Here is a 27679-nt window from a genome sequence, read left to right on the forward strand (position 1 = left end):
GCTTGTGGAGAGTGCATACTGACGTGTGACACCTCCTGACTGTGCTGCCGTTTGTAGTGACATCAAAGAGCCCTGCACCTCCCTTCTCTGCTCCTCTTTTGTATGAAGGTCTGGTAGGGTTTGATCAGCGGAAGGTTTGATCACGAGGATCCTCGTGGAGAGGAGAGGAACCCTTTGCTTTGTGACACGGTGTGTTGCGGGGGCCTGGGCTGTCACAGCAATGAGTCCAAGCGGAGTTGATGGCGCACATGGAGCAGAGCAGTCTGGGGAGTTGGAGGGGATCTGAGAGAGGAGTCCTGACAGCTCCCTGACTACATGTACACACCAACCCCCCCTCCCAAAAAAAAATCACTCCCTTCCACCCTTAGAGAGAGTGAGAGCCAGAAAACCAGGAAGAGATAGTATGAGTAAGAGAGGGTGAGACAAAGAGAGAGAAGGAGAGAGATCCATCTTAAAGTTATCTCTTCCCCTATCTTTCTCATGGGACACCATGGAGATGTATTAAGCTCTTTCTTTGGGGTACAGAGTCATCATGTCCCAATGTGAAACATTTTTTGAGATGGACAAGGACCAGGAGTACGTGGAGAGGAGATGAAAAAGAACAACTTTGGACCAAAGGAAATGAGGAGCTGATTTAGGAATGAAAACATGGACTGTGATAACGGTCCGAGGATGCAAAAATTGTTATTGTGGTAAATATGAAACTATCCTTAAAGAATGAGGAAAAGCTTCAGCAAAAGTAAAAAAAAAAGAAAAAAAAAAAAGAAGTCAACTGCAGGAAAGCAATGACGGAAAAACAAGCATACAAAACATCCCTTTAATAATTCATTACGACTAAGTCATGGCTGTGTATTTTTGATCACTATGCAATTAGGCGGCACGGAGGCCCAGTGGTTAGCACTGTTGCCTCACAGCAAGAAGGTCTTGGGTTCGAACCCCGGGGTAGTCCAACCTTGGGGGTCATCCCAGGACTTCCTCTGTGTGGAGTTTGCATGTTCTCCCCGTGTCTGCGGTGGGTTTTCTCCGGGTGCTCCGGTTTCCCCCACCATCAAAAAGACATGCACGTTAAGGTTAATACTCCTGTCTGTGCCGCTGACAGAGGCATGGCAAGATGAACTGGAGTTGGTCCCCGGATGCTGCATGGCGGCTGCCCACTGCTCCTAGCTACACAGCTAGGATGGGTTAAATACACAGGAATTTCCTCATGGGGATTAATAAAGTATAAAACATTTTTTTTTTAAAGTTAACCCGTGTAGTTTCACATCTTAGTTGATTTTGGTGGCCCTTTGGAGACAGATGGTAGCATTTCTCAAAATTTAGCCACTATTCTACATATATCCCACTCCATTACCTCCCATTCTCAGTGTAGTCTTCATCGCCCCCCCCACCCCCCCGTGCATTTGTTTCACCATTTTACCAATTCGAATATGCAAGAGGCATGAAGGAACAAGACTGTAAACACCTGATACATTTAATAAAAAGTCTGTGAATGTTCTCATTCATCCAGGTCATGGTTAGCCAAAGGAGTTAAATCAAGTGCAACTGGACTTGGTATATATCAGTGAAGACGTTTCACCCCTCATCCAAGAGGCTTCCTCAGGGAGGAAGGAGAGCCACACATATCAATAGCTCTGATAACGACGGGCACGGCCAAACATCGGTACACAAAAGAGCCCCTCATGTCTATGGCTTTGTTAGCGACGGGCGTCGGTAAACATCGGGGCACAAAGAGCCATGGACATCTATAGCTCTGACAACGACTCCAAGAGGATAAATTCTGAGTCTCATCACCAGCCAGTCAGACTAGCTTCGTCTAGTCAGAAAGGCACGAACTGAGGAAGCCTCTTGGATGAGGGGCGAAACGTCTTCACTGATATATACCAAGTCCAGTTGCACTTGAAACTCCTTTTGATTTAATAAAAAGGTAACGCAAAAATGTACTGCTGAATTTAAAATAATAGAAAAATTTGTGCATTGTTAGAACACTGTGTATAACTTTGTCTTGATGCATGCTCAATAACCCAGGTAAGAAAATCAAAGAAGGTTGAATCAGTTCATCTGCATACAACGTTTATTGACAGATATGTTTCATCACTCAACTAAGTGACCTCTTCAGTCTGAACTGACTGCAGGTATCCCCACCCCTTATAAACAATACAGATGCAGAACGACCGAAACCAACGACCAGTTTCATGTGCAAATAAGAGTGTGACCATTAACTAGTTTCAATGGCCATGTTTGAATGGGGAGTCAAAGGGGCCATCTATGTTAAGAGGGAACAACCATCCTTGAACCGGGGGGGGGGGGGAGTGCGAGTACATCTGCCACCATCTTACAATGCTGTGATTGCAGCTATTCCCAAACCCTCTGTGAATAGTACACATGGCCATTGAAATTCTAGTTAATGGTCACACCCATATTTGCATATGAAACTGGTTGTTGGTTTCGGTTGTTATGCAGCTGTATTGTTTATAAGGGTGGGGATACCTGCAGTCAGTTTAGACTGAAGAGGTCACTTAGATGAATGATGTATCTGCAAATAAATGTTGTATCCAGATGAACTGATTCAACCATCTTTGACGGTGTATAACTTCCCTTGTTTTTCCTGGACCCAATATCTCTCTCTCTCTCTCTCTCTCTCTCTCTCCTTTTGCCTTTATTACCTCTTCATACAATGTCTTTACTGTCTATTTGAAGATTGCACAGTTATTGTAAGTAATTGTCCTACAGGTCTTTTCTGAATGTTACCTCCCAATCATCCATAATTTCTAAACAATATCCAGGCGGTACTGCTTTGCTGTGTGTCAGCTACCTAGCGCTCGCTCCACTGGCATAAGCTGGAGCCATATCCTGAGGATGTTCTTTGATTTTGGTTGAGGCGATTCTTTACGATGGAGAGAAGAAAGATTTTGCAACAACAAATCATACCTAGTACCAGTTAATTGAAACTAATAAAAAGAGGCTACTGGGTTTGTCTGGGATGGTCTCATTTCTTCACAGTAAATAAATTGTACCATTACAAAGACGTTGATTTCATCATTTGAAAATATTACACAAGTTAACTTAAAGAACGATATTTGCTAGATGTAAATGTCAGGTCCAACCAACCTTTCTGGTAGCATGGTGTGCGTGGGACCTTGTCACTGAGTACATGCTGTTCAGACTGTCAGGGTAGTCATCACCACCGTCACTGTGGAGAAAGGATTGGAGGAGTAATTACAGACCATGAGTTGAACCCGCAACCCTGGTTCTGTGGTACTGTGGGCACCACCCTTGGACAAGAATCCAATTTACCTTTTATGGTTGGTTTAGTTGACATCAAGCAAAAATATGTGCATTTTTGCTCCCCAACACAAAATCAATGTCCCGTCCAATTTCAGAGCTAGAAGTGTAAATGTGGGTGTAAATGAAGTGAAAAGCAGCAGCGCCTGGTGCTGATGGTGAATGCATCAACATGTATGAGAGCGGCTGTGGCCTTCATTAGCCTTCTGTGTGTGACAGACGTGTGTGAGAAGCACGGCTGAGTGGAGCCGAGCTCAGCCACGTCTGATGGACACACGGTAAGGGCTTCTTGAGACACACACACACACACACACACACACACACACACACACACACACACACACACACACACACACACGCACACATGCACACATACACACGCAGGTTTATTGACAGTGACCTTTGACGCAGAGGTGGAAGCCAGTGACATTTACGCTGGCGGGTTTATTAAGGTGGGGCCTGAGAGAAGCACTAGAGGTAAACACCACAGAGAGAGGATCTAACCGGAACATGACAGAGCTCGCAGTCAGATAGGGTTAAATTTGGGCTGGCAAGAGCAGAGGGACTCACACAAGATTGGTAATCAACAGCATGAAGACCATGGTTTCTACTGCGAGATGTGAGGGACATGCTGATGTCTTATTGATAGAACATGGCATTAACTTCATGCTAACAGGATGACTAAATAGGCCGGCATTGAAACCAGCAACATGACCAGAAGACCAAACCTTCCACACACACACAAAAAAAAGACAATATATATAACCTGTACATGTTGTTAAACTGATCAAACAGGTGGGATGTAAGCCCTGGTCCTATAACCTCAGGCCCAGGGCAACACTCTCTTACATGGACCTAGTAGAGAAGTGTCTTACTTGTGCTGAGTGGACAATATGAAGGAGGCAGCGCTGGCACACAAACACAATGATTTGGTGTTGTCTGCATGTGCATACACACAACCCTGTAATATCTGTCTGTGTACAATACTGGGAAAGTGTGCTCTTTTCATACATGTATGAATGAACTCTTAAGAATAGTCTTCCAGCAGTGTTCCAGGGGAAACAAATAAAAAAATAAAATAAAAAAACAACACACACACACACACGCACACACACAGTGTGTGTGTACATTGCAGCTTTTCTACAGAAAAATACATGCACTAATCTCATAACCCTCTGCTTTTCCTGCCCCTCACTTCAACAAAGCTGCTGATCTGCACAAAATGGTCACCTGCCTCCAGCAGCTCAAAACCTGAGAGGGGGAGCCAGAGGCACAGATAGAAGGGTAGGAAAAGTAAAGAAAAGGGGAGGAAAAAAGACTTCACAGTATCCTGAACGAGTCTGACGTCTTCATTTGGTGCCATTTAGGCTGAACCTCCTTGTCCAAAAGTACTGTATTTCCAGGAGTATCTACCAGAAATATTGCCAGGGAAGACCCCTGTGAGGTAAAGAGACACAGAAGGCTTTACAGTACCTCACCAATTGGCCAATGTCTTAAATAAGGCAACGTCTCAATTTAGGACCCTTTTCACAAATCCTCTTAAGTCCCCCACTCAGGTAGAGAGTGTATTTGACTACTGCTTATTAGCCACATGGAGAGGCATTAGGCAAGCAGGGCCTGGCTACACAAACTCCCTGATAAAAGGCCTCATGCGAATAGAGCTGGAGTGGATTACAGTCTGATGAATTAGTTGGGGTGGAAGCTGGTAAGACTGTAGGACAGAGAGAGAGAAAGGAGGGAGCGAGAGAGAGAGAGCGAGCAAGAGACAGAAGGGAGAGAGAGAGAGAGAGAGAGAGAGAGAGAGAGAGAGAGAGAGAGAGAAGGGAGAGAGAGAGTGAAAGATAGAGAGAATGGAGACAGACACGATAGAGATGGACAAGGAGAGAAACTGAAGGGAGGAAAAAACAAATATCAACAAGAGCTCTGAAAGTGTTCCAAATGAATTCATTCCTGCCATCACTCAATAAATGTTGGCTCAGTGGCTTTTTGCATAAAACATACATGAAATAATTACTGTCGATAGTTCTTAATTTAGAGGGTGTTAAACAGCTTGTAGACATCTGGTACCGCGCCGAGCAGGGTCATTCAAAATTTATCTAACCACATTACGGCATGGAGAGGGGAAGTGGGGTACTGGGAGGAAGGGGGGATGTGTGGGAATGAGTGGGAGTGTGGTGGCATGGGGTTAGATGGAGGAATGAAGAGAAGCACACATTTGTGAATTGACACGCCGTAAGATAACTAAACGAACTAAGGCTGAGGTGGGGATGTTTGTGTGTGTATGTATGTGCGTGTTTATGCCTGTGTGTGTGTTTATGTGTGTGTTTGTGTGGGGAGGATTCCATTGGGATCCTTAGTGTTGTCAGGGGTGAGAAGGATATGCAAAGGACCAGTAAATTAAATCAAACTGCCAAACTGTCAATTTCAGGGCAGCGTGACTGGTGCAAGAAAAATGGCATCACTAGAAGGTATCAAGGCATCGCTGGCTCCCTTATCCCAGGGCTTTCCTGGCACTGGTTCAACTTTGTGTGCAGAGGTGGCTAATTTTGCATGCAAATTTCAGTCAATAAGCTCCGAGCAAGGCGTCCCAGGATATTTCAAAGGATCTGACAGTAGTTTCCCCTTCCTCTCTTTCCTCACCCCCCATCATTCTTGCTCGCCATCTTCTTTTGGTTCTTGAATACCAAGTAGACAGAAACTGAAATTCAATCACCCATTTGCTTACGCTTTGCATATGCATGTTGTCCCTTCGATGTTGTATCTCCCCCCGCCCCACATCAACCCCGCCAACAACAGCATAGAGAATAATGAGTCAATGAGAACAAGTGTGTGTGTGTGTGTGTGTGTGTGTGTGTGGTTACCTATCTGCACTCATGTCTTCCCATTCCTCCTTAGTGGGACTGGGACTGCGGCCTTGCCGGCTGATGGCCTGATTGGGGCCGACTGTTGGGTGGCTGCACTGGTGCATTGGACCTTTGAGCCTGGCTGTTTTGAATTTGACCTTGCTGCTAATGGCAATTCTCCCTCCTCCCCCTGGCCCAGCAATACGGTTCCTATAGAAGTCCCTGGCTGCTCTGAGGATCCCCAGTTCCTGTCTTAGCTTTAGCAACTGTCTGTGGAGTTTGGTAGCCTCTTTTTGGGAGGTCACCAGGTCAGCCTCCAGATTCAGGACCTCATTGCGGTGTCTCTCTCCTTGGGCCTGGGCTGCTTCCACACAGACATCTCTTTGGCTTCGTAGATGGTCTAGGGAAGCACTGAGGTTGTGGCATTCTTGAGCCAAGTCCTGGTTGGCTGTAAGTAGCTCTTGTTTCTCCTCCTTTAGCCACTCTGTCTCTTCCTGCAGGGACATCATCCTCCATTCCAGCTGCTCTATCTGCAGGGATCAGAGAGAAGAGACCTCCATAGCACAACACCCACACCTATCCGAGCATGTCTGTCTTTGTTCATCTGAACAGCTGAGCAAAGAGTTAAATCTATTTGAGCAGTAATGTCAGAATAGCTAGTTTCCAATCTGACGTGTGTGGTAGCATGTAGACAAGGATTAACCTAGCCATAATCATTTAGTCTTGCAATCAAGTACGTGTGTGTGTGTGTTTAACAGTGCATATAGGCATATGTCTGGTTGGTTGATCCCATTTAGTGAGCAGCACATCTCATCCCCGTCATCCTCCACTAAATAGCAACCAGGAGCACTTAGTCTCCTTGTCAGATCTATGGTGGAGACTGTTAAAGAACAGTGGATGCCTGCTGGGTTCGTACCCCCAGGCAATCTTTCCCTTTTATTTGGCTCCAGCTCTGCCCTCTGGTAAAGCAGGACACCCTTCAAACAAAATTAGACGGCTATCCTCACTCCTGATGATCCACAGCCATGAAGGGAGATGGGAGGAACATGTAAACTCAAGTGGGCAGGTGCTTAAAAAATGGCAGGTGCGAATAAGTGCATGCACATTCACTGGCAGTGCTAAAAAAAAAAAACTGTTTTGGTGAACTAGTGTTTGTGGGCATGAATAGGCACCACCCCTCCAACCCCTACCCCAACCAAACCACCCACTTGGGTTATTATATTGGTGTCATTCAGCAATAAAGGCAATAAAGGTTTCCATTACAATGCCATATGGCATTTGTTGGCCCAGGCTGCAATGGCATCATCTGCTATAAATTACCTCTGAACGATTTAATTCCTCACAAAAATAGTTCCCCGCGCCCCGTTCCATATCTCCTGCGTGTCACTGTATGACTCTTATGTGCATGTTACCAAGTTTTCACATCCCTCTTGAACCTGCCGAAGAGGCTCTGGCAATGTCACCACCATTGCTGTGTGTAAGTGGCAATTGATTTTTTTTTTTGAGAGTTGATATGTAATAATTTTGTATTCCAAAAACATACAAGTTATTTGGAATAGGCATTCGACCTGGACATTTTACCTTGAAAAAAGTACTTACAGTCTATAATCTGAAGAATTGGACCACAACCAATTCTGTCTTGACTAATTCAAGACAGACATTTCTCCTGGCCATTATGAAGCAGATGAGTCACTGTCGAGTTCCTTTCATTAGCAGAGTTAAAGAACACTTAAGAACACTTGACTGTACAGTACTGTACCTTTTTTAATGACTGCTCCATTTGCTCAGAGGAAACGGGCTTTTTTGGAGCGCTGCTTCCGACCTGATGCTCCTCAACCACTTTGTGAAGCAGCTCTGACCGAGGGAACAAAGCATGTTGTTGTGACATGAGGTGTTGAACTCGGGCTGCTCAAACAATAGTGATAATAAAGAGGATAGATTAAATTAATAGGGTTATTAAAGTCAAATTTTCAAGCCTGTTTCTTCCTTTCAAAGGATACATAGAAAATTCAGTTTCCCTTTTTAACTTTTGTCAAGCAAAGCAAAGCCACTAATGTCATTTTCACAGGGAATTGGGTTATGCACTGCACAAGTGCTCTCCTCCCTCTAAAAGCCCATCAAATAGCCTTCATCAACCAGCGATCACAAGGAAAGTGTTCGATTTAGTCATCTGCCAGGAAATGGAATAACACTGTTCAAAAAGTGCATAGGAGTACACACAGTTTGTAACCTCCTCTGGGGATCTTAAACAAACGAAGAGAATTGCTTGAATCCCTTGTGAACACACAGCCTCTGGCTGCACTGCTTTGTAGCCCACCATGTTTCCTCAATGGACAGTTAATCTCCACAGACTAGCAAACTGCTTTATTGTAAGAACTTCAATGGCAGCCCATGAGAATATTTGCATTAGGCTTTATGATAACAATAGGCAGTGAGCAGGAGTCCAAGTGCAGAGGGATTTGATGCAAACAATTATATGCATGCTTACACACCTGAAAGGTGTATACAGGACAGAAACACACACTTATGCCAGATGTAAGGAAGCACACAAACCAACAGGCCTCTGTGTCACTGCCTGCAGAAATAGAAATATTTTTCCTCCTCACCCAGATACAAAGGGCAAAAGCAAAACAATATAAAACTTTCTGCCTTTCCCTTCTGTAATCTTTCATGGTGATACTCATTTGTACAGCGAGACTGGCCACATTAAACATTCAGGCCCAAGACTTTTCAGGTCAGTTGACCTTTTGGAAAGTGAGTTTGGGGGAAAAAATAAAAAAAGGAAAAACATGCAGTGGTGGAAACAGAGAGGCAAGCTATGAGCAGGGTATTCTCTGTAAAAAGCTCATGCCCCTTCACTTTGCATTCAAACCACTTGCGCAGGAAAGTTTGTTACTTTGAATTAGCCTGCTCTTTTGTCTTCCTGGCTTGTCAGCTCCAATCAGGCGAAGAACCAAATAGGGCAGGAGGGCTGCCCGCGTTTGCTGGATACATAACCAGATAGGGAGACAATTAACCCACTCTGGTGTCGGTGGCTTGGGAGTTGGCACCTCGGCGCTACCTTTATGAGGAGCTGCGGTGGCTCCCCAGTCACCTACCATTGGAGGAGGTCCCGGCACTGAGGCATACATTAACGTCGCTCCAGCATCTCCTCATGGGCTCCAGCACAAAGGCCCTGATCCTTTCATCTGCTGCCTTTCGTTAGTGTGATCCTGACGAGCTGTGCTACAGCTCTTCCTTCCTTTGATCGGGTCAAAGGGGTTTCACATGCATCAGAGTTCAAGCCCCATTGCCAGAACTGTTGTTTTACGAATGACAGAGAGTTTGTTTCTTGACTCCACTCCTGACATGTTAGATTTACACCTGGAGTTTACATTCAGAGAGGCACCAAATAGGGTTTCCATTAACAGAGAGAACATTTTGCTCATATTGCTTGACTTTTTTTTATTTTTATTTTTTTTACAAAAAACATTAAAACTATAATTTCAACATATGTCATTTAGTGGATGACCTTATCTGAAGCACCAAGAGTGGTAAAAAGATGATTGGTAACCCCACTGGGAAATGAGTAAAAATGCCCCCCCTAATGCCTAGGGTGACAATATTTTTGTTTTCTATGCTATAAATTCGAGAGTTGCACACATATTTACATACAGGAATTGACAAAAATTCATGCTTTTTAGTGTTGTAATTTAGTACTTATTCGTCTGAGGATATGCAACAGTAAACTTCTCTTTTCAAAAAAGCACATTTCCTTGTATTCCTAATTATCCATTGATTGTCAGTGAGAGATCCTCTGCCATTTTAATTAGTGCCATCCTTTAAAGTGGGGGCTTCCACCTTCAACAGACAAAGTCATTGGTTGTGGAGTAAATTAAAGTGATCAAGGGAGGACTTGTTATTGAACTGGTTAATTAAGACCACTGGTTGAGTCGGTCAGTGTCTGACAAAAGGATGAAGATTGGATTAAAAGCAATGTGCCTTTTATCATTGGGAGTGACATATGCAGACAAGTTGAATACTAAGTGATCTCCCAGTCAATTTGCAAGGAGTTGATCGGGTCTTAATTGAGTTGCTCTATAAATTCCGCTGAGAAGTGCCTTGCAAATGCAAATGTAGGCTGGAGGTACTGTAGAGGCATTGCCAAAATGTGCTGTTAAACGTGTATACACACAGCCATTGCAGGTTGAACATCCACATGGAGCATGATGGCAAGTCATCTACTGTAGCATCTAGCACTGTTAGATTTCTCTTTAAGCATTTCCCTCTGGGCAAGCTAATACACACACGCACACACACACACACACACACATATATATATATATATATATATATATATATATATATATATATATATACATACACAGATATCAAGAAACAAATTGCAGAAACTAATCTCAGACTAACATGCTAGAATAGACAGATGGGATGCAGTAAGGAAACCTGTTCAGAGTAAAATTAAAGTTACGACATGAGCAGAGGGGATTTTTGCAGAGTGGTAACTGCTGTGATTGTCACCTTGGTGTTCGCTTTGGAGACACAGATACAACTCTTTCACTTTTGCATGGTCCACGGCAGCCTGGACATGCAGCACATCCAGCTCCTCCTCCAAATTTGCTCTATAACAAGAAGCACAAGAAATGGTTCATTACAAATTGAAGAAAAATGAAGATAAAGCTAAAATCGCCTCATATATGAAGGTGACACCAAAATCAGTTGTGATATCTATCTGTGTCTACCTGTCATAAGAGTAATACATAATACGTATCTTTTCAACATAGTCACTTTTGACTTTAATTATTGCAGAGCCTTGATTCACTTTTAAGCTCGAGTCTTATGCACAGGCTTTTCCCTCTAAACAGATAACAAGACATGTATAAAAAACCAGCTAATTAAAATGCTTTTTAATTCATCTGGAAATCAAAGTGACATGGAACACGAAACACCCAGGTAGAGGGAGTACAGTGTATGTGGGGGAAGGGCACTTGTGTGTGTGTGTGTGCACCACAACAGACAAACATTGAAAAGTGAGCCCAATTACCTATCTGCAATTAGCTTGATTCCTGCTAAAGGCTAATTACGAAGAAAAAAGGAACAAGACTTAGCACTTTCAAGTTATTATTAGGACCCCAAAAGAACTCTTTTGAGGATACACACGTGTCCCGCCGGGGCACACGCACCTGAAACACACACCTCATTCCCCTCCCTCTTGCTCCACAGAGTCAAAGAGAAACCCTTGAAACAAGCTCCTGTTACTGTAGTGGCATTCTTCCCTCAGTTAACCTCATTCCAACAAGAGCACCGTCCTCCTTACTGACTCCTGGTGGTGCAGTACAGTGTCAATGTCACAAAGCACAGTGGAAAGTCAGGGGACGAAAGGTGCATCTGTGATCGTAACACCGGTGAGCCTGACGGGATAAATTCCAAGTATGGATATAATCTAACAAATGTATTTTTTTGCCACGTTACACAGTAAATGTCCCCCCCTCCTTTTTACTATAAAAAAGCAACAAAGGAAAAGTTATGACCATTGTAGAGGGATGGCACTTAATTCACTTCTTAGTCCACACAGTCCAATGAAGCCTTGACCTAATGGCTGACCACAGCATAAATAACTACAAAAAGGACTCTCTACAGGGTGTTTGAGCATGTGTGTGTGTGTGGGGGGGGGGGGGTGGTGCAGATGGATATGTGTCGCTCCTCTATAGATTTTCCTCTATAAATGAACTCTGAGTCGATGAGACCTTAGAACTGCCTTATGTGCTCTGGCTGTTAATGGGACAAACGAGCTGAGATATGTCATATGTGGAAGGAGTGTGCTCCATCTAATGTTTCTCCTTTATGCCTTTTTGGATGCTGGTGGTATTGACGCCAAACCAAAGTTTATATGCATGACACTCCATTTTGTTGAAGGATAGGCAGCCTATCGTGTTTGCAGAGAGGATTAGATTGCAAATGGGAGTTTCTTGGCCAGGGGACCCTGTAGTTTCCTATCCCAACACTCTAGAGATGGAGGACTGTTGGATTCTCATTAACTTGGCGAGCATCCGATAGATTCAGAGTGTGTTCCCTGATCCATGGTATATAGCCGATGTTTGTCAATGTTGATGATATCAAAACAGCATGAATGAATGATATCCTTTCATTTTGGTGATAACAGGGGGAAACAGGACAACCTTTGTGTATCATATCTCAAAAAGTGTTTTGATATCACATGCAGTGTGATTGTACATTACTGCAATAAGACATAAAACTATCACTGGCACTTGTTCATAAACATTTTCTTGTGAACGCTAAGCATACCAGTTGAATTTTGGGGCTCACCTGATGTGCCTCTTAATTGATGTTAGATGCTATGAAATATGGACCATTTCCTCTGATAATTCTGGTCAAGTCAGCAAGAATTTGGAGTCGCCAAAAGTCTGCAAAAATTGCTTCCAAGTCCACTAAGAATCTTCATACACATCAGTTTTGTGGTGGAGCAGCACTAAGCCCTGGCAGACTCAGCAGGAACACGCCTCAAAGTGCACGAGACTGCCAGTGTGTTAAATGGGATTTAGCTGTTGTCTTTCATGTCATGTCCCGTCAATCACAGAGGAAAGAGTGTCCACAACCCTACCCCCTGTTTTTCAACTTATTTTTGAAGCTTTTGTTCAAATGAAGCCAACTGAAATATTATCAATTCCCTCACAACTACCTCACCTAAGGTAGAATAACACTCAGCAGGCATGAAAGCAAAAGAAGTTTCTCGGCAGAATTTAAAGTAACGGCAACAGATAGGTGTGTTAAGCTTAGTAATGATGCGGTCTGCGATATAGGTCTGTCTTGCTCCGCTCTATTGGTGCCGTTTGTTAAGGCACTCAATCTCTCATACAGTGGAGGAACTCCAGCCTGGAGCTCTTAACTCTGTCATTTGATCTTACCACCTGGGCTTCAGCGAACAAAGCTTAAATACTGCAAGCCTCCGGCCCCAAGGGAGCACCACATACGTATATGCTGTATACACATCATATGTGACCATTGTCTTTTCATTTGGTGGCTCCCTAGCCACAGACATAAAAATACACAGTGAGAGGAGAGAATACAGGAAAAAGAGAGGAAAAAAAATCCCTCTTTAGAGGGGAGGAGGTAAAACATGGTTTGATACAGGGAACAATTCCCTGCTGTTTAAGCCCCAGCTACAGGGCTGTTCAGGCAGGGAGGGAGTCCTGATGGATAAGCCATTGCTGTCAGCAGAGTTAACGCAGCTCTGTACTGTATTGTAGCTGTGGGCAATGCAGCAGCAGTAGCAACAGCAACAACACGGCGAGTCTGTAGGAGAAAGGCCCCTTAGCCACAGGCAACCGATGAGTGGTAAATGGGCCTTCAAATAAAACCCACTAGTGAAAAAGGTCTAATATACCCAAAATAATTCATGCTTAAGATGTTTTTTTGTTTCTCCACATTTTTTTACTTGCTCAACAGCGACAGACATGGGCGCAAGTCCATGAATACTGGGATGGCATCCAGCGCTTTACCTGTGCCCCCATCCATAGGGATAGTGGTTGTGTCAGGAAGGGTATCCGATGTAAAATTTTGCCACATCAGTATGCAGATTGACAAGACCATAGCGGATTGATCAAGGCCCAGGTTAACAACGGCAACCATTGGTGCTGTACCCTCAAAGGGTATCGATGTAAACTATACAATCTGCTGTGGTGACCCCTGAGAAACAGTGAATAAGCTGAAAGAAGAAGAAGATGAAGAACAGCTACTTTGCCTACCTTTTGGGCATCTTGATGATAAATAATGTTGCTCTATTTAGTACAGAAAAGGGAAACACATTTGCATGCCTGTAATCACAAGTGGGGTAAATTTCAATTAAAGCACAAAGAGATACAATAAATTGAGCACATGGGTGCTACTGCTGTGGTATAGTCTGAAATGGCTCTATGCCTTTAAGCGTTACTGCCCTGAGACCACGGTTTTAACTTGTTGGTGCACTTACACTTGCATCATAATTACTAAACATAAAGTAAGTTTTCTCATACAGTAATTAAGTTACCAAATTATTCATGAATGGGGGGATTATGGTGGTTTGCTTTTACAAATGCAAAAAAATACGAAACCCCCCCCCCCAAAAAAAACTGGGTGGGTGAGGAGCAAATGTGTCCCTCCTCCAGCTCAGCTTTAGTCCGAAGGGAAGAAGACACTCATTACGCCTAATACCTTTAAGCAAATCAAGATGAAACGAACAGAAATAGCAGCCTATGAGGAAAAAAGGGGTAAACTTTATTAAACTTCATTAGAGTCAACATCGCTTACTGTGCAAGGGGTGGCGGGGGGGGGGCGCTCACATCCATACCGGTCACTCTCAGCAGAGGAGCTTCCACTGCTACCGCAGCACAAATTATCTCAAAGCCCCCCCCCGTAATGGCTGGCTAATTTATGCTTTGATGTCATCTGAGTGTAGCATCTCTGTCTGAGGGTGCTCTGCATGTGTTTATTTTGTTTATGGGGCCTAAATAATCCCTGCCTCTTTTTACCAACAGACCTTTAACAACAATTAACAAGCGCGGACATGGAGTGGCGCAGACAAATGCATAATGAGGCAGATAAAACGATCCCAAGGCGAATCAACATTCCTCGCCCGCCCTGCCCGCACTGACTTGCCAGCCATCCACTACAACCAGGAGGAAATCTCAATCTGAGCGAGAGCCTGGATCTCAGCTAGTAAATTTGTCTTTGCGATCTGATTAATTCAGATCATTTCACTCTCAAGTGCAGTGGGGACAAGTTCTGAACATGGTGGTTCTTGGTGAGAGAGGTGCAGATGGGCCTCTTAAGACTCAAACACAAACACTTAAGTGGTTACATGGAGAAGACGTTGGTGTGGTCTTTAGCCTTCCTGCAAATGGAATATTTAAATTAAGGGGGTGGGGTCACTATTTTCATATAGTTAAACAGATTATGTGAATGTGACACTTCATTCATTGGTAGGAAAAGGTTATTTTTGGTTGTCCGCTTCTGTAAGGAAATCAGAATGCAGGGGACAGAACAATGACCCCACAACTGGTAGGGGTTCAGGGTTTCGCTCAAGGAAACTTCAGTTGGGTGGTTGCTTACTGACATGAGCACTTAAACCAAGGTACTGCCAGCCTACATGCTTGAAGAGAGGGTGAAAACAATCTAAAGCATATACCATTGTTGGTTTAAATTTCATGTAGTGTGTTTTTCATTCAGATTCAGATTCAGACAACTTTATTTACCCCAGAAGGGCAATTCAGTTCCCACAGTCCACAGTCATGCACTGTACTTCAATACAAAAAAATAGTTTGGTGAATTAACAGCTTTTAGCCTGCTGAAAGTTGATGGGCTCAATGATTTCAAGCACAAGGGCAAACTGAACTGTTGAGCTATAAGCAGTCTGTGCCCTTTTGCATTCGTGGGTCTTTCAGATGAGCCCCTGGGAGCCTTAAACCAGCTCAAAGAGCAGTGCAGTTTCACCTTGTTCAATCTTCGATCCCGCAGGGGGGAAAATAAAGGGGCAGGAAGGGGGGGGGCAGAGCTGGATAACCTCTTCTCAACACTGCAGGGACTCCCTCGTCCAGAATGTGAACAGCCATATTCACTGTGGGAAATGGTCATCTGGACCTTCAGACTGTGTTAACAGGTACTAGCTCTTGAAACAGGACATATGGGCTGAGTCTCATGACAGAGCAAAGGAAAGGAAGAAAGATAGAGAAAAAAGGAAATAATGATAGATAGATAATGAAACTAAGGAGAGAGGCTCTTTCTGCCCACCATTTTAAGCTTGGCAATAGGCCATTATTGAGTCAAAAATTTCTCAGCCATCAAAGTTGATAAGCTATTAGTGGATACTTATACTTATCTAGCACAACCTTCAAAAGCACAATCATCTGGACTTATTAAGTAGCACGGCCAGATAATATGGCTTGTTGTTACAATTACATGAAGCCCTCTGTTTTACTGTCTCGACAGTAGTTTGCACCAAAGCTGTCTGGTGAAAATGGAGTCTGTGTATAATAACATTTTGAATAGTACTAAAGCCATCTGTCCTGCTCATAACAGCCGAGCAGGGAGATAGAAATTGTGTTTGGGAGGAGAAGTGGTTTATCATATTGAGTTAGTTAATGGCTGAGAAGGCTGGGGCCAAACACCCTGATCAAAGAGTGTGAAGAGAGAGAGAGAAAGAGAGAGAGAGAGAGAGAGAGAGAGAGAGAGAGAGAGAGAGAGAGAGAGAGAGAGAGAGAGAGAGAGAGAGAGAGAGAGAGAGAGAGAGAGGGGTGTGTGTGCGTGTCAGTGCATGTGCGCCCTGGGAGGGAAAGTTTTTCTAAAGCACGAGTTTAGCGACCCCAGCCAAGTTTACTTTGGCCCAGCCGGCTGGGTGGGGAGGCACCCAAGGGGTGGAGAAGAGGGCGTTGAGGTGGTAAGGGGCATGTGAAGGGGATCAGCGCTAACCCTGGAGGACAGGCTGGCTGCACAGCTAGAAAGAGAGGGCCGTTTTCCATCCCTCGTGGTTCCCCTTGCAGGTCATTTCAGAGGACCCCCTGTATTGGATGAAGGCTTTTGCACTTTCTCTATTCCCAAAATCAGACGGTCTTGTGCTCAGCTCTGGCTTGCTCTAGCCCTGACCAGGCAGGTGTATGGACAGACCGATGGACATCCCCTAACAGGCAGTGGTGGCAGCACTGGGGCTGCTAGCCTGTAATTAGCTCAGACAGTTCAGGCTTGGAGAGAGGCAGCCGGGCTACATCATAATGAGCTCAACTGGGATTAGGAGGACAGGGCATGGGGGTGTGGGGGGTGTAGGAGAGACAGCAGGGGTGGGGGTGGGGGAGTACAAGAACTCTGCCCCCAGTCTCCTTCAGCATCACAGAGGGCTGGTACAAGAGAGCAACCGAGAGGAAGAGTAGTAGGAGGATGGTGGAGAGGTGTGGGGCAGGGAGACAGAGGGAGGCACAGGACTAGGGCTCTAGGCCAAGCCCTTGCGTAACATATTGGAGGGTCAGCAGCAATGGTACAGATGGGGGAGGGGGATACTCTAGATCAAATAAGACACTGCTAAGACTCAGACAGCAGGGGGAGCAAGGAAGAGAAAGTGAGAGAGAGAGAGAGAGAGAGAGAGAGAGAGAGAGAGAGAGAGAGAGAGAGAGAGAGAGAGAGAGAGAGATAGAAAGAGAGAGTATGTGGGAGAGAAAAGGAACGAGAGAGAAAGAAAGAGTATGTGGGAGAGAAAAGGAACGAGAGATAAAGAAAGAGAGCGATAGAGTTGTTTAGACCCAAAACGGAAAGCACTACTTGCAGAAAACAGACAGAGTAATTAACACAATCACCCTGTACTAAGTCATCCTTTGGGCTGTGATTACCAGAACAGCTGCTAGACTCACACCACTCTCACACTGACACCTTGTGACATTTGTGCCAGTGATACAGTACAACATAGATTTGAAATTTCAGAGAACAAGCAGAAAGTGCAGCGATTTCACAAAGACACAGCCAGAGCTTTTGATAATGTGATTTCGCACTCTGGACTTTTATGTGTGAATCTTTGGGCGGCCAATTTTACAAATGAGCATGAAGCCTAATGATCTTTCTTTGGCCCCCGCTGGCTGTTAATGATGAGGAGGGGTAGGTCAGTGCTATGAAGTTGGAAAGGGCATGTTCAAATTTTAACACCTATAAACTGTGGGGGACATGTCCAAAGGTGAAGCAGGGGGGCAGAAGGGGTAACAGCAGTGTGACACTGTACATTTGTGCCAAGAGAAAGAAAGAGAGAGAGAAAATGTCTCTGTGTTAAAACTGACTGTGTGGTGTGTGTGTATATGTGGCTGAAAAGTCTCCAGGGACCATAGGCTCTGTGAGTGGATTCCAAAAGGAGGAGAATTTACTTGTCGGTGGTGAGTCTCCCAGTGAGGTGCTTGAAGTGGGCCAACTCATTCCACACTGCATCGCTGTTCTCCTGTCTCAGCTGACATGGCTCTGCACGCTGGCTCCTCCCCCTCAACCTGGGAGAAAACACACACACACACACACACACACACACACACACACACACACACACACACACACACACACACACACACACCATACAGTATGCAAACACAATCAAGCATCAATACACACATGTATGTGTACACACACACATACACAGAAAGTGGACATACACACAGGGGAGAATGGTTAGCAGTGAACATGTTGCTTGCTGCCTCTGGCAAATCCACATGGGGTGAGGAGGCCCCTTCGTTTCAACCTGTTTTTGTTATTCACTCGTCTTTAGCAGTATTCAAATGAGCGGCCTTGACTCTGACATTTCAGTGGCAAATCATGTACACACACATATGCATTGTAAAAGCCCAGGGCACTGCCTGTGTGGCAGGGCAGCAGAGCACTTCCCCTGTGCCATGCAAATGTAAATAATGTCAGAAAACACATACACAAACGAGGTCATTCAAATGTGTGCACCTTCACTTATGAATACTTAATGGCATTTTTTGAACAGTGGCTGCGCCCCCCCCCATTGAACTTCCTCACCAAAATACACAGACACATACACTCAACACACAGACACTCCTTGTCAGAGCCCCTGGCATCACCTCTGCTCATCAATCAGTCTTAGCCTGGCCCACACCTCTGACCCATTCAATTCCAATTAGTCTTTCATTTACGTGCTAAAATGGCTTCTACTGAGAATTCCTCAGATCGCGAAAGCAGCCGATAAGAGAAGGTAGTTTTGGTCATTCCAGCACACAGACACAGGCATACATGCACACACACACACACGCGCACACACACACACACACACACACACCAGTTTCTCATTTTCACTCAATCAATGAGGTGGAGGTGTGGAAATGGATTCTGAGGGTCACTGCTACTGAGGAGGGCGCCTTTTCCCGTGGTCATTATTGGCTATGTAGACACCGCCATGCTACGCTAATGCTAGTTAAGCCCTTGTTCCTGGGAGTTGGGGGCAACTGAGAAACGGCAAGTGTTTTCATTTAATACTGCTAATGCCCCTGTGAGCAATTTGGAGCCCTTGAAATTCTTCATAGTGTGTGTGTTTGTGTGTGTGTATTTTCAGCCTTGGTTTGCTTTCCCAGAGAGCGAAGCTGCCTGCCAGATATTCTCACTGTATAGATTCAGAAATGAATACATTTTTATTTGTTTCATTCTAAAAACTTCTTGAGTTCAGGCTAAAGCATCTTAACACTGCAAGTCAAAGTAAAACGTGAGCTCACCCAATGCGCCATTCTAATTCTCTCTGTGAATCGTGAGGCATTTACTCTATCAACCACAAGACATATGAAAGTGATACGAAGGCTTTATTAAGTCGTGGTAAAGCTTTATGCCTTAATTTGTTTACAGTGGGACCAAAAGCTGTTGAACACGGGGGCCTAGAGAGAGCTATCTTCTTAAGGCCTCAGTGCTTCCTCCCTATGGTATCCTGGTTTCCATTATTAAGGGAGATAAAATGGAGAGAACTTTTCCATGCTGCCACAGCTAATTGCTCTGATTCAGGGGGAATCTGTTTATGGGCGCAACTTTGATCAGAGCACGGATGCTTTAATAACCTTTAATTTTATTTACTCACCCCCATCATCCCAGCCTGATTAAAAAAACTTTTTCCCCTCTACTAATACAAATAAGAAGCTGGCTTTTTCCCTCTTTTATGCCATTTTGGGAGAGCGTGGAGGTAATGGTGAAAGGCAGTATAGTTTCGTCGGGACTGGCTGAATCTGCATCGCCTGCATAATAATGAGCTGATGAGCCCTGAGGCTGTGTTGTGATTGGCTGGATGATCTGTCCTGGGTGGTGCTGGTTATTGCACATTGCTGAGGTCACTTCGAGGCTTGCCTCACAGTAACCGCTTGCTAACTATACTGAATAACTCATATTTCTTGATGAGAGATGAAAATTGATGTAGGGGTACTAGCAAACCTGGGTGTCCACACAGTGGGGTGTTGCAGTTAACGTTGATAGCATTTGTCTGACATAAGAACACAAGTTCTGTGATGGCCTGGCGGCCTGTCCAGGGTGTCTCCTCGCCTGCCGCCCAATGACTGCTGGGATGGGCTCCAGCATCCCTGCGACCCTGAGAGCAGGATAAGCGGTTTGGATAATGGATGGATGGATGGATGGATGAAAGTTGTTTTTTTTTTTGTACTTGAGTCACCACACCCCAACTTCTCTTAATGCCAAATGAACATTGTTACCTGTTAAATAATCTTTTAATCTCTAGTGTTGGCCAAATATATCTATAAAGAGGTCTGGGATCTTTAGTTTGAAACCGAACACCAATTTTTTTTCCACTTGCTATAGAAACATGTATTTAAATTCTACTGGCAAAGAACAGTCTGGCTTTTATTTAAATCTTAAGAAAAAAGTAGCCCAATTTACAGGGCAAGACACTTTTCTGATAACCCGCTAAAACATTCGACGGCTGTGCAAATGGTGTTGACTGTGAGCGAGTTCTCTCCATCTCTCTGTCTGTCTTTGTTCCCACTGCCTTAGACACATGCTGCTGAGCCGCGCTGAGCCGATCTGAGCAGAGTCGAGCTCAGCGCCGAGCATGCTCTCACTCGCTCCACTTTCACACGGGCTCGCGTTGCACTGCTGTTTTCTTAATTAACCCGGAGAGAAAACAGCTGACGGGGTCAACACTTTGCTCCCGCGCGACTGCCCGACACACGCTCCCTTTAGTTCCATTTAAAAAAAGGTCCTGGCTGATGCTTTAGGGAAAAGGAGAGACAGATAGAGGAAAATAAGGAGGGGGGGGGGTAAAACCATGGGTGAACAAGCCAGAAAAAGAGAAGGTTTGTGATGATGACATTTGCTGGTGTGTTGCCCTCTTTGTGTGAAAACCCTGTGGTTTCTGGTGGAGAGCGCAGGTCAAAGCAGGAAATGGCTTTCTCCCCTCCCACCACAGGCCTTCTTAAAACACCTTGCCCCCCCTAGGACAAGACACCTCCAGCCTCCGGCTCTCACATCTTAATGAACGCTCGGGGAAAGGAGGTGCAGACACACAGACACACTTAATGCAAACCGCCCCCAAATTGACTGGGCTTAAAACCTTAGAGCGTTTCAAAGGCAAAGAGAGGAGCTTCTCCCTCTTCCCCAGATCCAGCCGACAGGTATTGTCAGACAACATAAGGAGAGAAAACGGAGCCCTGAGACTATTTGTAAGTGGTTATAGAGGGTTTTGGTATTTCAGAAGGACTTTTAACCTAAAGAGAGGGGAGTTTTGAACATCCCTGACCAACTGCTGTTAGATGGAACAATTTATCTGGGTTGTGTTTAGTTTGCACTCACAGGTCCTGTGTGTTGTGTGAATGCGTTGCTTGTGTGCGCACAAACCACCGTGTGTTCGATGGGAATTAAGTTGTGTGAGAACTTAAAGGGCTTGTGTACTGTGTGAATGCATTGTTTGTGTGCTGACATGTCGAGTGTGCTGTGTGACAACCTCTAACAGCCTGTTTGTTTCTACACTCTATACTCACGGGCCGTTTGCTTCTTCCAGCTCTCTGAGCTGGTCTCTGACAGTCCTGTAGTTGGTCTGGATTAGATGAAGGCGCTCACGGCGTTTCTCGTGAGCTCTCTGGAGCTCCTCATTTTCTTTTGTCTGAAAGAAACAAAAATGCAGTGATAAAACATGCTGCCACATTTTGTCTCATGAAACTCAAAGAGAAATCATGAGAAAAAATCCTGAATGACATAATTGGCATCAAAGAATATTGGTGGATGGTAAACAGGTAAAGACTTTCATTTGTATCAATATATTTGGGCTGCAACTAAGGATTATTTTCATTATCAATTCATCTATTTTTTTAAATTACTCAAGTAACCATTCCATCTTTAAAAGATTGAAAATAACAAGAAATACCCATCACAAATTCTCATAGCCCAAAGTGATGTCTTAAACTGTTACTTAGTCTGAGCCAAAAAACTTTTAAGTTTTTATTTTCTCATAAGAATCAAAGAGAGACAAACAAATCTTAGCATTTGTTAAGCTGTAACTAGCAAATGTTTGGTATTTTTTCCATGATAACCAACAAACGATTAATTGATTACCAAAATTATAACCGATTCATTTTCAGTTGACCGACTCTTTGATTAACTGGGCAATCAAATAATGGTTTCAGCGCTACTATATACTGTGTGTATTTTTCCGATGAGGACAGTGTTAGATGGCAAAGTTTATCCCTGGAGTTGCTCCATCAGTGAGGGTCTGACAGAATGCCAGCAGGTTCTAGTTGTTTCCCCCTCTCTCCTCTCTCTGCTCCCTGAAGGGGAGCCTGCATGCGCACACACAACCCCCAACCGCCCCATCCCATTCCAGTAGTTGATGAGCAAGGCATTTGTTGAGATGGCATGAGCTGCTACATAGTACAAGCTACATTATTTTGATGCTAACAGAGGGAAGGGTGAGGGAAATATTTTCAGTAGAGGGAAGAAGGAGAAAAAAATAACTAACCAAAAAGTGGAGAAATTGAGATAAAAAGGAGAGACTGGATAAAGAAGAGAGAGAGAGAGAGAGAAGTGGAAGGAGGAGAGCAGGGCAGGTTTCTGCTTGAGTGACCAGCGCTGCAGAGAGTTGTCGAGCGCCTTCTGAAGGGAAGCAGCTTGTTTACTGCTGATATGACACGGCTGCCCTGCAGAGAGGGAAATGCGAGCCCTCAGCCCTGTTATTATTAACAAGGACAAAGAGAACAGAGGGCATGCAAACGCTAACACACACCAGACACACACACACACACACACACACACACACAAACACAACAAATAGCACGTACGCAACCATTGTGACAAGTATAGATTTTTTTTCTTGGTGCAGTTTATTCACAGAGGACATCTGCAACACATCCTTAGACCCCTTCAAGCCCCTCAACCTCCCAAACATGCCTCTAATGAAAGAGGCCAGATCTGGCTTGTGCTAGCTGGTGGAACCAGGGGCTGGGGGTGGGGGTGGGTGGGGTGCGGGAGGAGGATGGACAGAGAGGAGTCCGGACTGACTGATTGATTGCAGGCAGGGGGTGTGAGTTGGGGAAGGTGGGGCTGGATGGTATGAGCAGCAAGGCATTAGCCACATCATGTCTTCCCAAGCTCCTTCTGGGGCTCCCACTGGGCAGCTCAGCTCTGGTCATCAGGCCACAGACCCCTGCCCAACAATCAATACACACCCTTACCCGGCCGCCATGGACATCTGTGGACGTCCTCAAGCTGAAAAATAATTACACAGTGAGTGCTGCTGTTTACTTGAAAGTCTGGAAGAGCGTAAAAAAAAGGCTATTATTGTGAGAATTGTTTGTTTGTCTGCTGCTGTTAGCCGCTAAGGTCAACGTGTCAATGGTTTTGGCCAGCGTGCGCAATTTGAAAGGCATTCTATTGGAAAGAGTTTGATAGGATCAAGTGGAGAACATCAGCCTGGTTGCAGTGATGTACAGTAGGACGCTTGAGGTGAGGTCTCAGCTGCATCTGACGGGCAGCATAGTGTGCCTAGCTAGACATAGCCAAAGGAAGGAACCACTAAATAACACCTCTGCACTAATGCCCCCAAACTGAATGTGATCAGAGATGAGGGTTGCCAATCACTGTTCTCTCTGCACATACCTTTGCTAAATGCCTCTCACAGAGGCAGACATGTAAATGGCACCCTTAACCAAGACAGTCATGCGTGTCGCTGAAATACACATAAAGCATCATTATCTAGAACAATATTTGTCAGTGATGTAATTCAGATACTTGTGATCTGACAGAAAAATTGTGTCCAATGTGTTCCTGAGAATAATCTCTGCATAATCACCATGCTACTGGCCAGCGTAGGAGATGAAAAGGAGGAGAAATGTGAACTGTGGAAATGGGGTAAGGAGGAATGAATGGGGAGAGATATCAAAAGATCAAACAACACAAAACATAGAGCAGAGCGTCAGACTATAGGTGAGACATGGACATGAAGACGTTTTACTCACCTTATATTGGGGAAAAGTGTGGAGCAGAAAAATAAGCAAAAAAGAAATAAAAGGAAAATGACGTCAGAGTGCATGTGAAGGTTAAAATGATTTGTTTAGAAGGGAGAGTCCAAACCCAGCTGCATCTGCTTTCAACAAAGCGGCTGCTCTCCTGCTGCTTCACTGCCCACGCACACCTTGTATGTGTGTGTGTCTGTGTTTGTTTGCACGCGCATGCGTGCATGTGTGTGTGTGTGTGTGTGTGTGAAAAGGGTTCCATGTAAGGGAAGGTCATAGAGAAGGCAGTAGCAACAGCAGTGCAGTTGGACCCCTTGGAGACGATTTGGGAATGTTCTGCTGTTGCAGCTCTACTTACAACCCAGCAGCTCATAGCAGAGAATGGTTGCAGCAGCAAGCTGCTCCATTACAACCTTACTGGTAGACCACTCTGTTAGTGGTATCTTAAAATGTATCCTATTCAGGAGATTAACCCTGAGCAGTTCAAAGTCAGTGACAGTTTCAAGTGGCATGCAGGTAGAAAGATATCGAGAAAGATGAAGACAAAAAAACTAAAATGAATAAGAGGATGATGAAACGGTGAACGTGAATGGGCAGAAACATAAGAATAAAGGATTCAAAAAGAGAGATAAGATTATGTGTTTGAGAGGGGAGAGAGAAAGAAAGAATCATGTGTATTTAGGTCAGTTTTGTTAGTTACCTTCAACTGGAGAAGCTCCTCAAGGTCCCGAATCCTTTGTTCCACTCCTCTTCCTCCCCTTCTTTCCTGGTCTTTCTCTACACTGCTGGCTGGGGACAGAGACCTGGATCGCTGCATAGGTGCACCCTGGGAGATGTGGGCAAAGAAGTACTGGGGTTCAAGCTTGAACACACTTCAGCAACGCAGACGGACAAAAACTCATGCAACAATTAACATCTGTGGAAATGCTGACTGAATGCCAATAATGGAATTATACATGTTCATTCCATTCCCATCTCACCCTGAGTGAAACACACACACACACACTGTCTTCCTTGTCAGTGCACACACATACACTGACAAACAAACATGCTACCAGAGGAATAACACAAGCAAGAGCAGCAGTGCAGAGGAGTAGGAGGGAGGAGGTTCAGCATTGTGTTTGCCTAAAAGTGTGAGAGAGTGTGTGTGTGTTTGCGAGGGGGGGGTATTGGGAGGAGAGAGCACCAAAGGTTTCTCCCTGTGACTGGCTAATGAGTATGTTCATTTCCATTTACATTGTTTCTTTGACAATAATGATGTCCCATTAGGGGAGACTAAAGGGGCTATAGATTCTGGAATGTGCCGGGCTTCATTACAAGAGGTGGGCAGGGAGGCCGCTCTAATTGCTCTACCAGGGGCCTCTAGGTTACATTTGATAGGACAACTGGAAGAGCCGTCGACTAGCAGGGGGGTCTTTTCGCAGTTTGCTAGCCAGCCTCTCCTGTAGAAATAGATAAATAAATAAATGAAGAAGTGCAGAGGCACTGGGGCTGCGCTGTGGAAAAGCTGTGGGAACAATATGCTAGTGGAATATGAATATGAGAGGATGGTAGGCCCCTGCAGTGCCAGGAGAGGCTGACCAGATGGCAGGCTAAAATATGCAATGCGACTAAACACACAGCCCATTCCTTGGGCCAGAGCGAATGGGGAGAATGGGACTTGGTAGCAGAAAGTGGAAGTTTATAACAGAACAGTGCACTGACTGAACTTAAAAAAACAATAAAATCAAACAATAATAACAATAATAATAAATCAAATTCAGCAGGAGTTATTTTGAAGTGTACTTATGGGCTTTGCTGCCCATTTACTGCATGTGTATATATCTATATATATACATGTGTGTGTGTGTATATATATATATATATCAGTGGTTGAGCTACAATATGTTTAATTCTCATATTGTGCATTATGCATTTTCTGTCCACAACCAAATTTTTTAGCTTTATGGTGTTATGCCATAACAAACCAATTTAACAGAATCAGAATAATTTAAATGGATATTTACAGCATCAGAGTGAAAGTGCTATCAGTTTGCTATGTCAATGGGTAAGCAAGTGTGTGTGTGTGTGTGTGTGTGTGTGTGTGTGTGTGTGTGTGTGTGTGTGTGTGTGTGTGTGTTTTTGGAGTATGCCTGAGGGCTACAGTTGACTCCAGTGACCTGGTGCCCTGATCTGCCTGTGTGGGTGCCAGCCGTCTGTTCCAGATCATCCTTAATGACTCTACGCCACTAATTAGCAGATAGATCTGCATATTCCTGGTGACTGGGGAGGCCAATTGGCTTGCTTTATGTAGTAAATTAAAAAACATATAAGCTAAAAGGAGCACCAAAATCAACTAAAAGGACTCACAAAATGAGGAGAAATGGGCAACTATCAAGCCTGACCCCCATTAAGATTTTTTTGGGGTAGATTTTGTTCAGCGAAGTTCTTCTTCATATGCGTTATAATGAAGGAACATAGAAGATGATGACCCAGGAAGAGCGATAGATGACTCGGGCCAGCTGCAGATGCTCTCTGTGATCCAACTGGATGCTTGCCTGCCGTCTGCCTTGCTACAGGTCCAGAGGACACACAAATGTCTCTAAGTGTGAGAGAGTGGTGTGTGTGAGTCTGAGCATGTGTGATGCTTTGTATTGTGACACTGTTCTTAATGATCCACCAGGCAGGCCTGGAGGATGATGAGCTGAAAACACCAGCCCAAAGAAAGATGTTCCCACTGTCCTGCCTCTCCTCAACAGCCGGCTGGCGGACGTGGCCTGACCTGTGCATTACCACCCTGTAATGGTTCCATAAATACAAGAGAAAGAGAGCAGTAGAGAGGGAGTAGAAGGAGCAGTAGAGAGGGAGTAGAAGAGGGCATGGGATGAATATGTGGAGAGAGGTCCATTTCTAAACGGTGTGTGTATGCGTGTGTGTATATATGTGTGTGTGTGTGTGTGTGTGTGTGTGCGCGCGCAGGTGAGTGAGGGGAAAACTGTTATTTACTGAAGGGTCTGTGTCACCCACTCTGGAGCGGAGAAATATGTGATAGAATACCTCCCTTCCTTGGCCTCATCTATAACTTCACCTCTGCTCCAACCTCTCTGCCTCCATCTTACAGCGAGAGGGGTTACTGTCATCAATGGGGCTCTTTATGATCGCAGCAGCGTGTCATGTGCACGTCTGGAGCTCTCAAAGCATGACTTGTTCAGATTAAATAAGGATATTGTGCACATGTACACAGGCGAACGACAAGACACGCACCGGCACAGACACAAGCATGTGTGCACACAGAGTGTACATGTACATTTTTTAAAAATGATCTTTTTAAGACGCACAAAGCCTAAAAAAAGAGCAGGACACATTGCTATATAAATGGATGTTCAATTGTTTACAAGCTGAAAGATGAATGCTGCAGGTAAACAACCGAAGAGATGGTGTAGCTCCTAAGATGGAACAAGCTTTTGCTAGTGTGTGCGTGTGTGTCAGTGAAAGTGGCTAAAACGCTGGGCGATGTTGGTAAGCAGCTTCACGTTTTCTGATTGCAGGCAAACAAAATGACTGTGTACATCGCATATGCGAGTGCATTTTTGTTTGCGTGTGTGTGTG

General features: G+C 44.6%; 1 protein-coding gene across 1 annotated transcript in view; it reads right to left on the reverse strand.

Annotated features, from left to right (window-relative positions):
• The window catches only part of cntln (centlein, centrosomal protein), a 116130-nt gene that overhangs the window by 52931 nt on the left and 35520 nt on the right, over nucleotides 1-27679 (reverse strand). Inside the window, exons 11-17 of the mRNA XM_056280388.1 lie at nucleotides 24792-24917; nucleotides 21626-21747; nucleotides 18017-18133; nucleotides 10644-10744; nucleotides 7885-7979; nucleotides 6144-6655; nucleotides 3109-3190 (exon numbers count right to left, since the gene is read on the reverse strand). Of these exons, the coding sequence (XP_056136363.1) occupies nucleotides 3109-3190; nucleotides 6144-6655; nucleotides 7885-7979; nucleotides 10644-10744; nucleotides 18017-18133; nucleotides 21626-21747; nucleotides 24792-24917 (1155 nt within the window). The remainder of the gene's footprint in view (nucleotides 1-3108; nucleotides 3191-6143; nucleotides 6656-7884; nucleotides 7980-10643; nucleotides 10745-18016; nucleotides 18134-21625; nucleotides 21748-24791; nucleotides 24918-27679) is intronic.

The sequence above is a fragment of the Lampris incognitus genome, chromosome 5 (assembly GCF_029633865.1).
Source record: "Lampris incognitus isolate fLamInc1 chromosome 5, fLamInc1.hap2, whole genome shotgun sequence".
Lineage (NCBI taxonomy): Eukaryota > Metazoa > Chordata > Actinopteri > Lampriformes > Lampridae > Lampris > Lampris incognitus.